This window comes from Microcaecilia unicolor, chromosome 5 (assembly GCF_901765095.1).
Source record: "Microcaecilia unicolor chromosome 5, aMicUni1.1, whole genome shotgun sequence".
Classification (NCBI taxonomy): domain Eukaryota; kingdom Metazoa; phylum Chordata; class Amphibia; order Gymnophiona; family Siphonopidae; genus Microcaecilia; species Microcaecilia unicolor.
Window position 1 is genome coordinate 325,810,448 of NC_044035.1, and position 12,555 is coordinate 325,823,002.

The 12,555-nt window shown below is 42.6% G+C and overlaps 1 protein-coding gene across 1 annotated transcript in view; it reads right to left on the bottom strand.

Annotated features, from left to right (window-relative positions):
• The window catches only part of LOC115470861 (fatty acyl-CoA hydrolase precursor, medium chain-like), a 68,929-nt gene that overhangs the window by 20,697 nt on the left and 35,677 nt on the right, over positions 1 to 12,555 (bottom strand). The window contains exons 7-9 of the mRNA XM_030204449.1: positions 9,031 to 9,144; positions 5,774 to 5,878; positions 1,242 to 1,382 (exon numbers count right to left, since the gene is read on the bottom strand). Coding sequence (XP_030060309.1) covers positions 1,242 to 1,382; positions 5,774 to 5,878; positions 9,031 to 9,144 — 360 coding nt within the window. The remainder of the gene's footprint in view (positions 1 to 1,241; positions 1,383 to 5,773; positions 5,879 to 9,030; positions 9,145 to 12,555) is intronic.

A 12,555-nucleotide genomic window follows, 5' to 3' on the forward strand; every position in this document is an offset into this window, starting at 1 on the left:
TCAGCAGAGAGATATTCATTGACTTCAGGTCTCTGTGTAGCTTGAGAGGCTGAATCCAATGTATCTCTCTCTTCGGCTATGGATGCTGTTACATATCTCATCTGTTTTCCATACATCTAACCATGACTATTGAAATGCAAAGGGTCATATTATCGCACTTGAGAATGTTCCCTAGTCAAAGAGAACAAAATGTTCGTGTTGAACTGTTGACTAATGGAAATCTGCTTGGAAGGCATAGCCTGTGGAGTGCCACAAGGGTCACTGTTTACTGCCGAATTTTTTAATGATTATATTTCACCATTGGTGAAAATGTTGCAAGAGAAAGGTTGGAGGTTTTGGTGTGTGCAGATAACATCCCCAGTATTTCTTCCAGTGAGAAGTGTGGAGGTGGCTGATGAGCTGCAGGTGAATACTTGGATGGTTGTAAATAAGCTTGTTTTAAACCTGAGGAATACAGATTTACTTTGAGCTGAGTGTAATGTTGATACAGGAATTTGCAACAGGCTTTGCTTACATTTAGAGGCTTGGGACTGAGATGGAGAACAAATTCAAAACTTTCTGGAAGCAATCAAATTATGGGGCCCTTTTACTAAAGCTCAGTGCTTGTTACATGCTAAGAAGTCCATTTTATACCTATAGGCTTCTTAGCATAGTACACACTAAGCTTTAGTAAAAGGACCCTTAAGCGAGTAATTTCTGCCTCTTTTTCTACCTAGCATTCATGTGCCTGTTATTTGCTGGTTTTCAGGACTGGATTTGAGATTTTGGTGTCCATAGGCAAAACCAAACTTATTTCCCTCTGCAGAATGCAAATAAATTCATATACTTTCCACAATGTGATTTTCCGGATTTAATTTGTGATGTGCTATCTCTCACTGTTACCAATAACCTACCCTTCAATTATGGGCTGCTCATGTCTTTGTCAGTGGGCAAACTTACAAAATCAGCAAGGGATCAAATACTTTTTTCCACCACTGTATGTCCAATAAAAAAGGTATCATCTTATTTTCTTTTCCATGTTTTATTTTGTTTGATTTCTATTGATAACCTGTGGAATAGTAAAAATTTACTTCTGCGGTGTATTTAAGTTTTTTTAAACTGCATGTATGATTTTAGTTTACAACAGCATTTAGAATAAAAGTGTCCTAAATTTAGACCCAATACAAGTTGAAAGCGTTCATAAAAGCGTACTGTCTCTAATACTCATTTTAAAATTGTACACAGAATAATAAAGAACTTACAGATGGAAGTAGCCAACCATATTCATGGTTATTAATTCCTAGCAGATAAGGGACAGGATTGTCCAGTTCATCTGGCAGGAACTTTTCAGGGCTCTTTTGAAGAAGAACTCCATCCACAATCACTGGTACTACTGAGATGTTCTAAAGAAAAATAATTTGTTAATTATAAGATTATTTTCCTGGATCAAGATAGCCTCCAAAAACCAAAGCAAAGAACATCTTTCAGTTCTAGTAGCCTGTTCATACAATGCACAAAAATGCTGGCTGGCTGATCACTGAATTCATGAGCTGCAGTGTCTTATAATTAGGGTTCTCATCTTAAATATTGTTAGAAAACTATTTAGCACAAAACATACAGCTGATTTGTAAAGAATGAGCATTTAATTGAAGAAAAAAAAAGTAAATAGGTCAATATATAGCTGACAGCCCCCGGAGCTTTTTTATACCCAGATATTTAGTGCTGAACCATAACCAGATGCCAGTGCTGGATATCCTAGTATTAGACAACAAAAGGTAGCAGTAAACGGAGCTCACTCTGAGGGAAGGGATGTTATTAGTGTTGCACCACATTGTTCCGTTCACTCTGAGGGAAGGGATGTTACCAAGTGTTGCACCACATTGTTCAGTTCACTCTGAGGGAAGGGATGTTACCAAGTGTTGCACCACATTGTTCAGTTCACTCTGAGGGAAGGGATGTTATTAGTGTTGCACCACATTGTTCAGTTCACTCTGAGGGAAGGGATGTTACCAAGTGTTGCATCGCATGGCTCGGTTCATTCTGAGGGAGGGGATGTTACCAGTGGTGCTTTGCAAGGTTCAGTTCACTCTGAGGGAAGGGATGTTATTAGTGTTGCACCACATTGTTCAGTTCACTCTAAGGGAAGGGATGTTACCAAGTGTTGCACCACATTGTTCAGTTCACTCTGAGGGAAGGGATGTTACCAAGTGTTGCACCACATTGTTCAGTTCACTCTGAGGGAAGGGATGTTATTAGTGTTGCACCACATTGTTCAGTTCACTCTAAGGGAAGGGATGTTACCAAGTGTTGCACCACATTGTTCAGTTCACTCTGAGGGAAGGGATGTTACCAAGTGTTGCATCGCATGGCTCGGTTCATTCCGAGGGAGGGGATGTTACCAGTGGTGTGCTGCATGGTTCAGTTCACTCTGAGGGAAGGGACGTTATTAGTGGTGCACCACATGGTTCATTTCATGCTGAGGGAAGGTATATTATCAGTGGTGCTGATAATGTACCTTCATACTTTGTCCTTTAGATTGTAAGCTCCTTTGAGCAGGGACTGTCCTTCCTTGTTCAATTGTACAGCGCTGCGTGACCCTGGTAGCACTTTAGAAATGTTAAGTAGTAGTAGTAGTGGTGCTGCAAGGTTCAGTTCACTCCGAAGGAAGGGATGTTACCAGGTGTGTGCAGCAAGGTTCAGTTCACTCTGAGGGAAAGGTTGTTACCAGTGGTGCTTTGCAAGATTCAGTTCACTGTGAGGGAAGGGATGTTACCAGTGGTATGCCACAAGGTTCAGTTCATTCTGAGGGAATGGTTGTTACCAGTGGTGCTTTGCAAAGTTCAGTTCACTGTGAGGGAAGGGATGTTATTAGTGTTGCACCACATTGTTCAGTTCACTCTAAGGGAAGGGATGTTACCAAGTGTTGCACCACATTGTTCAGTTCACTCTGAGGGAAGGGATGTTACCAAGTGTTGCACCACATTGTTCAGTTCACTCTGAGGGAAGGGATGTTATTAGTGTTGCACCACATTGTTCAGTTCACTCTAAGGGAAGGGATGTTACCAAGTGTTGCACCACATTGTTCAGTTCACTCTGAGGGAAGGGATGTTACCAAGTGTTGCACCACATTGTTCAGTTCACTCTGAGGGAAGGGATGTTATTAGTGTTGCACCACATTGTTCAGTTCACTCTGAGGGAAGGGATGTTATTAGTGTTGCACCACATTGTTCAGTTCACTCTGAGGGAAGGGATGTTACCAAGTGTTGCATCGCATGGCTCGGTTCATTCCGAGGGAGGGGATGTTACCAGTGGTGTGCTGCATGGTTCAGTTCACTCTGAGGGAAGGGACGTTATTAGTGGTGCACCACATGGTTCATTTCATGCTGAGGGAAGGTATATTATCAGTGGTGCTGATAATGTACCTTCATACTTTGTCCTTTAGATTGTAAGCTCCTTTGAGCAGGGACTGTCCTTCCTTGTTCAATTGTACAGCGCTGCGTGACCCTGGTAGCGCTTTAGAAATGTTAAGTAGTAGTAGTAGTGGTGCTGCAAGGTTCAGTTCACTCCGAAGGAAGGGATGTTACCAGGTGTGTGCAGCAAGGTTCAGTTCACTCTGAGGGAAAGGTTGTTACCAGTGGTGCTTTGCAAGGTTCAGTTCACTGTGAGGGAAGGGATGTTACCAGTGGTGTGCCACAAGGTTCAGTTCATTCTGAGGGAATGGTTGTTACCAGTGGTGCTTTGCAAGGTTCAGTTCACTGTGAGGGAAGGGATGTTACCAGTGGTATGCCACAAGGTTCAGTTCACTCTGAGGGAAAGGTTGTTACCAGTGGTGCTTTGCAAGGTTCAGTTCACTGTGAGGGAAGGGATGTTACCAGTGGTGTGCCACAAGGTTCAGTTCACTCTGAGGGAAGGGATGTTATTAGTGGTGCGCCGGTGGTGTGCCACAAGGTTCAGTTCTTGGGCCAGTTCTTTTTATATTTTTGTAAGTGATATTGCTGAACAGCTGTCTGCAAAGGTTTGCCTCAGTCATTGCAGATGATACCAAACTCTGTAATAGGATAGACACCCCTGATGGTATGGATAGCATGAGGAGGGATGTAGCAAAGCTGGACTGAAAAGCTAAAAGCCCACCTGATTTTAACTCCTAACCCTTAGTCACTTGTTCAGAACCCTTATTTTATCATCCTCACCTTAACATTCCCTTATCTCTTGTTTGTCCTGTTTGTCTGTCCTAATTAGATTGTAAGCTCTGTCGAGCAGGGACTGTCTCTTCATGTTCAAGTGTACAGCGCTGCGTACGTCTAGTAGCACTATAGAAATGATCAGTAGTAGTAGGAGGAGGTACAGGGTAAGAGTGGCCTGAGAGTAAGCGGAGACTGTGAAGTTTTGTGTTTTCTTTTGTGTCCCGGGGCTGGAGCAAGCGCATGGGTGAGACCCGGGTTACACTAGTATGGAATTATTTGGCTGAACACGGTGTTCAAGTGTGCTAAATAGAAGAGGTGCACAAATGCATGGACCAGGTTTTCCTGAGGCATAGTTTGGGTGGCGCAGGTGCAGAATTTTGATATACACATGTACTTTGTAAAATACAAGTGTGGCCACGTAGAGCACAAGCCCATATTTACACTTGCCTTAGTGAAGCTGTAAATTTGTGGAAGAGCATTTGTGTGCTACTGGGGATATTTCTGGATGCCAATTATTCAGGGTTGTCAAGTCGCAGGAAGAGTGTGAAAGATTGCAGGAGGACCTCGCGAGACTGGGAGATTGGGTGTGCAAGTGGCAGATGAAGTTCAACGTTGACAAGTGCAAAGTGATGCATGTGGGTAAAAGGAACCCGAATTACAGCTATGTCATGCAAGGTTCCGCGTTATGAGTTACTGACCTAGAAAGGGATCTGGGAGTCATCGTTGATAAGACGTTAAAAATGTCTGCCCAGTGTGCTGCGGCGGCTAAGAACGCGCACAGATGTTGAGTATTATTAGAAAAGGGATGGAAAACAAACACAAGGACATTATAATGCCGTTGTATCGCTCCATGGTGCGACCGCACCTAGAATATTGTGTCCAATTCTGGTTGCCGCATCTCAAAAAAGATATAAAGGAATTAGAGAAGGTGCAGAGAAGGGCGATGAAAATGATAAAAGGGATGGAACGACTTCCCTATGTGGAAAGGCTGAGAAGGTTAGGGCTCTTCAACTTGGAGAAAAGGCGGCTGAGGGGTGATATGATAGAAGTCTACAAGATAATGAGCGGAATAGAGTGGACAGATGTGAAGCATTTGTTTACACTTTCAAACAACAACAAAACCAGGGGACACAAGATGAAGCTAGAATATGGTAGATTTAAAACAAATAGGAGAAAGTTTTTCTTTACTCAGCGTGTAGTTAGACTCTGGAACTCGTTTCTGGAAAATGTAGTGATAGCAGCTGGCCTTAGGGAATTTAAAGGGGATTTGGACAGATTCCTGAGGGAAAAGTCCATTGAACATTATTAAGAATTAAGTTTTTTTTTTGGGGGGGGGGGGGGGTGCCGGGTTCTTGAAGCCTGGATTGGCCACTGTCGGAGACAGGATGCTGGGCTTGATGGACCCTTGGTCTTTTCCTGGTATGGCAGTGCTTATGTACTTATGTATAAAGCTGCATAGGAGCCTACGTGGCGTGTATTTGGAATTCTTTATGGTGCCTGGTTATAAAATTATTCCCCATGTGTACAGCAGATCTCCTGGACCTTCCAGGAGGTCTTTGTACTGTCCTACAGCTGACTATGAACTTGTAAAATCAAACATTTCCACGTACCGCAATTACAGGGGAGTTCAGAAGTTCATCCTCTGTTTTGTTCCTTAAACAGTTCACAGTGGCAGCAGAATCTCTGTCTTCACAGCCAGACAAATTTGCTATTTTCTGTAGTCCATGCAAATATAAGAAAACAAAGCAAACAAACAACTTTTCATTTATTCATTAACTGCACTCGAGAAATTAAATACAAAATAAAAGCAATGGGCTGGATTCAGTAAATTATTATTATTATTATTTATTGCATTTGTATCCCACATTTTCCCACCTTTTTGCAGGCTCAATGTGGCTTACAATACATCATGAATTGTGGAAATTTGTAGGAAAGTATACATTTAGTATTGCAAAAGAATCTTGGGTAGCGTGATAATAATAAAACATGATCATATTATAACACATAATAGAGTAGGATAGTTCTGGTTACATGTGGAAGAGTTCACATGTGTTGATCATTGTGGTATGTTTTGTCAAAGAGGTGGGTCTTCAGTAGTTTGCGGAAGTTAGTCAGTTCATAGATCGTATTTAAGTTGTGTGGTAAAGCGTTCCAGAATTGTGTGCTCAAGTAGGAAAAGGTTGATGCATGTATTAGTTTGTATTTCAGACCTTTGCAATTGGGGAAGTGAAGATTAAGGAATGTGCGGGATGATTTTTTAGCATTCCTGGGTGGTAGGTCTATTAGATCTGTCATGTAAGCTGGGGCGTCATCGTGGATTATTTTGTGAACTAGAGTGCATATTTTGAACGTGATGCGTTCTTTGAGTGGGAGCCGATGTAGCTTTTCTCGTAAGGGCTTAGCACTTTCATATTTTGTTTTACCAAATATGAGTCTAGCTACAGTGTTCTGGGCTGTCTGAAGTTTCTTGAGTATTTGCTCTTTGCAGCCAGCGTAGATTGCGTTACAGTAGTCTAGATGACTGAGTACCATTGACTGAACCAGGTTATGAAAGACGGTCCTTGGGAAGTAAGGTCTTACACTTTTTAATTTCCACATTGAGTAGAACATCTTTTTGGTTGTGGTTTTTTTTGTGTGACTCTCAAGTGTTAGGTGTCGGTCAATAGTAACTCCAAGAATTTTTAGGGTTTCCGAAATTGGGAGGTTCAGTTTTGGTGTGTTAATGGTGGTGAATTTGTTCGTGTTGTGTTCCACCCAAAGTTTGGTGCTGGAAAGATCTGCGTTACACTACTATTCTATAAAGGGTGCTTCATGCTGAACATGCTTTTTAGAGCAGATTTCGTGCGTAACTTAAGGCCTCAGCATTTATGCCTGCTGAAACCTGGTGTAAATGCTGGTGCCTAATTTTCGGCAGTTGGGTGTGCAAATCACAGTGTTCTATAACATCACGTCTAACTTCTTGGTATGCCCCCTGAGCCGCCCATACAGCTCCCATGGCCACACCTCTTTTGAATTGCACCTAAGAACGTAGGAATAGCCAAACTGGGTCAGACCAATAGTCCATCTAGCCAGTGGCATACCAAGGTGGGGGCGGTCCGCCCCGGGTGCACGCCGCTGGGGGGTGCCGCGGCGCGTGCCTGTCAGCTGAGTTTGCTAACTTCGCTGCGGCTCCCTCTGCCCCGGAACAGGTTACTTCCTGTTCCGGCCGGGGCAGAGGGAGCTGCAGCGGTTAGCGAACTCAGCTGACAGGCGCGTGCCGAGGCACCCCCCCCAGCGGCGTGCACCGGGGGGGGTGTCATTTCACCAGGGGGGGGCGCATCGGCGATCCGCCCCGGGTGTCATGCAGGCTAGGATCGCCACTGCATCTAGCCCAGTGTCCTGTTTCCAACAGTGGCCAAGACAGGTCACAAGTACATGACAGAAACCCAAATAGTAGCAACATTCCATGCTACAAATCCCAGGGCAAGCAGTACTTTCACCATGTCTATTTCAGTAACACACTATGTACTTTTCCTCCAGGAACTTGTCCAAACTTATTTTAAACCCAGATAAGCTAACTGCAGTTACTACATCCTTTGGCAAAGAGTTCCACAGCTTAACTTTTCGTTGAGTGAAAAAAAAATTGTCCTCCTATTTATTTAAAAAATATAAACAAAGTTTTTGTATTTTTGAAATGAGTAAAAAAAATGGATTCACTTCTACTTGTTCTATACCACTCAGGATTTTGTAGACCTCAATCATATCACCCCTCAGCCATCTCTTTTCCAAGCTGAAGAGCCCTAATCTCTTTAACCTTTCCTCATATGAGAGGAGTTCCAACCCTTTTATCATTTTGGTCGCTGTTCTTTGAAACTTTTCTAATTCTGCTATATCTTTTTTGAGATACAGCGACCAGAACTGAATGCAATACTCAAGGTGAGGTTGCACCATGGAGTGATACAGTGGCATTATAGTATTTTCAGTCTTATTTACTATCCCTTTATTAATAATTCCTAGCATCCTGTTTGCTTTTTTGGATGCTGCCACACACCGGGCAAAAAATGTCAGCGTATTGTCTAGAACAACACTTAGATCTTTTTCTTGGGTGCTGAACTCCAAGGTGTACCCTAGCAACAGGTAACTATGATTCGGATTATTCTTCCCAATGTGCATCACTTTGCATTTGTCTACATTAAATTTCATCTGCCATTTGGATGCCCAGTCTTCCAGTTTCCTAAGGTCTTCCTGCAATTTTTTACATTCTGCATGTGTTTTAACAACCTTGAATAGTTTTCTGTCATCAGCAAATTTAATCAACTCAATCGTCGTTACAATTTCCAGATCATGTATGAATATACTGATCCCTGCGGCACTCCACTATTCACCCTCCTCCATTGAGAAAAATGGCCATTTAACTCTACCCTCTGTTTTCTGTTCAATAACGAATTCCTAATCCACAACAGAACATTGCCTCCTATCTGAGGAACTTTCCAAAAATCTAGATACACTACATCAACAGGCTCACCTTTATTCACGTTAATTCACGTCTTCAAAGAAATGATTGCATTGTTAAAATATAATGAGGAAAAAAGATATCTGTATGAGTTTGTGCTTAGTTTTCCTGGCATCAAGGCTGTTGAAGTGCAAGTTGAGGTGATGCCTTTGCGGGCCTTGGAGAACAGTGACCCCTGCTGGCACTCAAGCAGTATGAAAAGTTTCACTGTCTGTGAAGGCTTCTCTTCGGTCATTGTTCAGCAGAGATACAGGAACTGAATTACCTGAGCAATTATCCTGTGCAGGTGAGAAATCAAAATCTAAAGCTGGGGAGACGGAGAAGAAGCGACCATAGAGAAAAATACTGCTGTGAATGAAACTTTAAAAATCTTACATTTGTGTAGTCAGCTATCTTTTGGGGGTCAGAGATGATGGAATGAGGCATTCTTGCCACCCCACTCTCAGAAATGGCTTTGTGGAACAAACCCTTGGATAAAGGAGACAGAATCTGGAAAAAAAAAGTTGAGGTTACAGAGGGAGCTCAGTATCTAGAAAGTACAGTTCAGGATCCATCAGGATAGAAATTTAGGTTTATAAAGTCACAATCCATGTTTCAAAACGGTCATCAGGTTTTCAGAGGAGCAGAGGGCTAACACTAATAGCTCTCTGTAATATACATGCCAACACTGATACAGTCTATATTCATTTTCAAATATGTCAGCCAAAAAACACCCTCTGAAACTAAATCAAAAATTTCACTACCAAGAGAAAAGGAAGCAGGCAAACTGTACCAAGTCCCAGAACCACACCCTGCTCTCTGGTACAGTCAGCTCCCTTGCTCAGAGATTCAAGCAAGCACGGGACATAACAAGACTCCAGCAAATCTGCTATCAGAAGGGCAGAGAGGACGGTCTCGTTTTCATTTAGTTGATATTTTCTATCACATTCATATCAAATGTCGTCATTGTGTGTGCTGTGTATCTTAATGGGGGGGAGGGGGGAAGACATTTCAAAGTTGAAATTAGGTAGCAGTGTTGTTTGATTGTTGGATTAATCATGTATTGATAATATATGTGACTATGCTGCAGGCCATAACAATAAAACCACTTTTTTGGACTATTGGCAAGATATTGTGGTATTGAGTTCCAAGATTGTACAATACATATAGAAGTACCTAAATGGGATTGGCATGGTGGCAAATTGCCAGCTGTCCTATTTGTGATGACAGTGTTTAATCATGATGTGGCGTAACCTGCATAGAATGCCAGATACAACTCTGGCTGTTTCGTTGAGCAGGCAGAATGGACCAATACAGGACTATCGTTTACTATGTTACATACAGGAAGACTATTGCAACTTGCTTCTCACAGGTCTCCCACTTAGCCATTTATTTATTTATTACACTTGTACCCCACGCTTTCCCACATACAGCAGGTTCAATGCGGCTTACATAGTAAAGAAAAAAGCATTATAGAGTCCTGTAATTACAAACTACAATAACATAATAATAATAATAATAAGGTTTGAAGAATATATGGGTTGGATATGGGAAGGTAAACAATAGATTAGTAAAAGGAGAGGAGACTGGGAGGGGGATGGAATAGGAAGATGGAGAAGAAACGATTGGAGGATGAGTATAGGGGTATTAGGAGACAAGGTTAAAGGTATAATCGGTGTCAGAGGCAGTGTCATTGTCAGAATGGAGTACTATAAGTGGGCTGATAGGATTAAGTAGGTTCGTTAGGGTAAGCTTGCATGACTAATATTCCGCCAGTGTCGATATGCTCATATTAGCCCTCTCCTCAAGTCACTTTACTGGCTTCCTATCCGTTTCCGTATACAGTTCAAACTCCTCTTATTGACCTATAAGTGCATTCACTCTGCAGCTCCTCAGTACCTCTCCACTCTCATCTCTCCCTACATTCCTTCCCGGGAACTCCATTCACTGGGTAAATCTCTGTTATCTGCACTCTTCTCCTCCACTGCTAACTCCAGACTCCATTCCTTTTATCTTGCTGCACCATATGCCTGGAATAGACTTCCTGAGCCGGTACGTCAAGCTCCATCTCTGGCCGTCTTCAAATCTAAGCTAAAAGCCCACCTTTTTGATGCTGCTTTTAACTCCTAACCCTTATTCACTTGTTCAGAACCCTTATTTTATCATCCTCACTTTAATATTCCCTTATCTCTTGTTTGTCCTGTTTGTCTGTCCTAATTAGATTGTAAACTCTGTCAAGCAGGGACTGTCTCTTCATGTTCAAGTGTACAGCGCTGCGTATATCTAGTAGCACTTTAGAAATGATACGTAGTTGTAGTAGGTCAAAAACAAACAGTTTTTCACATGTAGACTGTCAAGAATAAAATCTATCTACTCTCTCTTTCTGTGCACCATAAGTCTTTATGGAATCTGTATCCCATTTGGCCAATAATGAAAGTGAGTTAACCGGCCAGGAATGGCCGCTGACCGGTTAACTTGCTTGTTCACGGCTATCAGGTCATTTTCAGCAGCACGTAACCAATCATCTTCGCTGAAAACAACTGGTTAACTCAGAACTTCAAGCCGGCTATCTCATGGGTTTTCTGGGAACATTCCAGGGGCAGTTAGGTCCTGATATTCAGAGCTAATGGCCAGGTTTAATGCATAGATAGGACCGCATAAATAGCTGTCCTATCTTTATCTGCTAACTCATGGCCGGTTAAGTATGAATTTTAGCTTAATAGCTCATGCGCTAGCCAGCTTTAAAAAAATACATATTCAGTGCCGAAGCCTGGACAGGGCCTGGCACTGAATTTCTGGTTTTAGTGCTGGCGGTGGACAAAAAAATCCTGTCTGCCACCAGCTGAATATTGGGGAGCATGTTTATAGGGTATAAACATTTTTCCAATCAGGGAATTTATATACCAGGATAATTACACTCTGTTTATGTGAGATCATTATAATAGTTTAGGGGGTCTTTTACTAAGCGGTGGTAAATCCAACGTGGGCTTACCACTCACTAATCCGGAACTACCGCCGGGCTATCGCAGCAGCTTGGCTGTAGTTCCCACCCCCTGTGTGCCATTTCTGGCACTACAAAAATATTTTTTACTTTTGTAGTGCCAGTGTTTACCTAGCAGTAATCTGGCAGTACCATGTGCTGCCCAGATACCTCCAGATTAGCGCGGGAGCCCTTACCGCCACCTCAATGAGTAGCAGTAAGTGCTCCCCGCTGAAATGGCCACGAGGCATGGTTCACTCACTGCACGGCCATTTCTTCAGCCTTTTACCCGTTGCGGTAGAAGGTGGCCACAGTGTGAGCCAAAAATACACGCTGATGCCAGAGCAGGCCCCCTTTTACCGCAGCTTAGTAAAAGGGGTCATTAATGGCAGCATCCCTGTGCTGGTTCTCATTTTTTACATGTATTGTTATATATATATATATATATACAGTGGTGGAAATAAGTATTTGATCCCTTGCTGATTTTGTAAGTTTGCCCACTGACAAAGACATGAGCAGCCCATAATTGAAGGGTAGGTTATTGGTAACAGTGAGAGATAGCACATCACAAATTAAATCCGGAAAATCACATTGTGGAAAGTATATGAATTTATTTGCATTCTGCAGAGGGAAATAAGTATTTAATCCCTCTGGCAAACAAGACCTAATACTTGGTGGCAAAACCCTTGTTGGCAAGCACAGCGGTCAGACGTCTTCTGTAGTTGATGATGAGGTTTGCACACATGTCAGGAGGAATTTTGGTCCACTCCTCTTTGCAGATCATCTCTAAATCATTAAGAGTTCTGGGCTGTCGCTTGGCAACTCGCAGCTTCAGCTCCCTCCATAAGTTTTCAATGGGATTAAGGTCTGGTGACTGGCTAGGCCACTCCATGACCCTAATGTGCTTCTTCCTGAGCCACTCCTTTGTTGCCTTGGCTGTA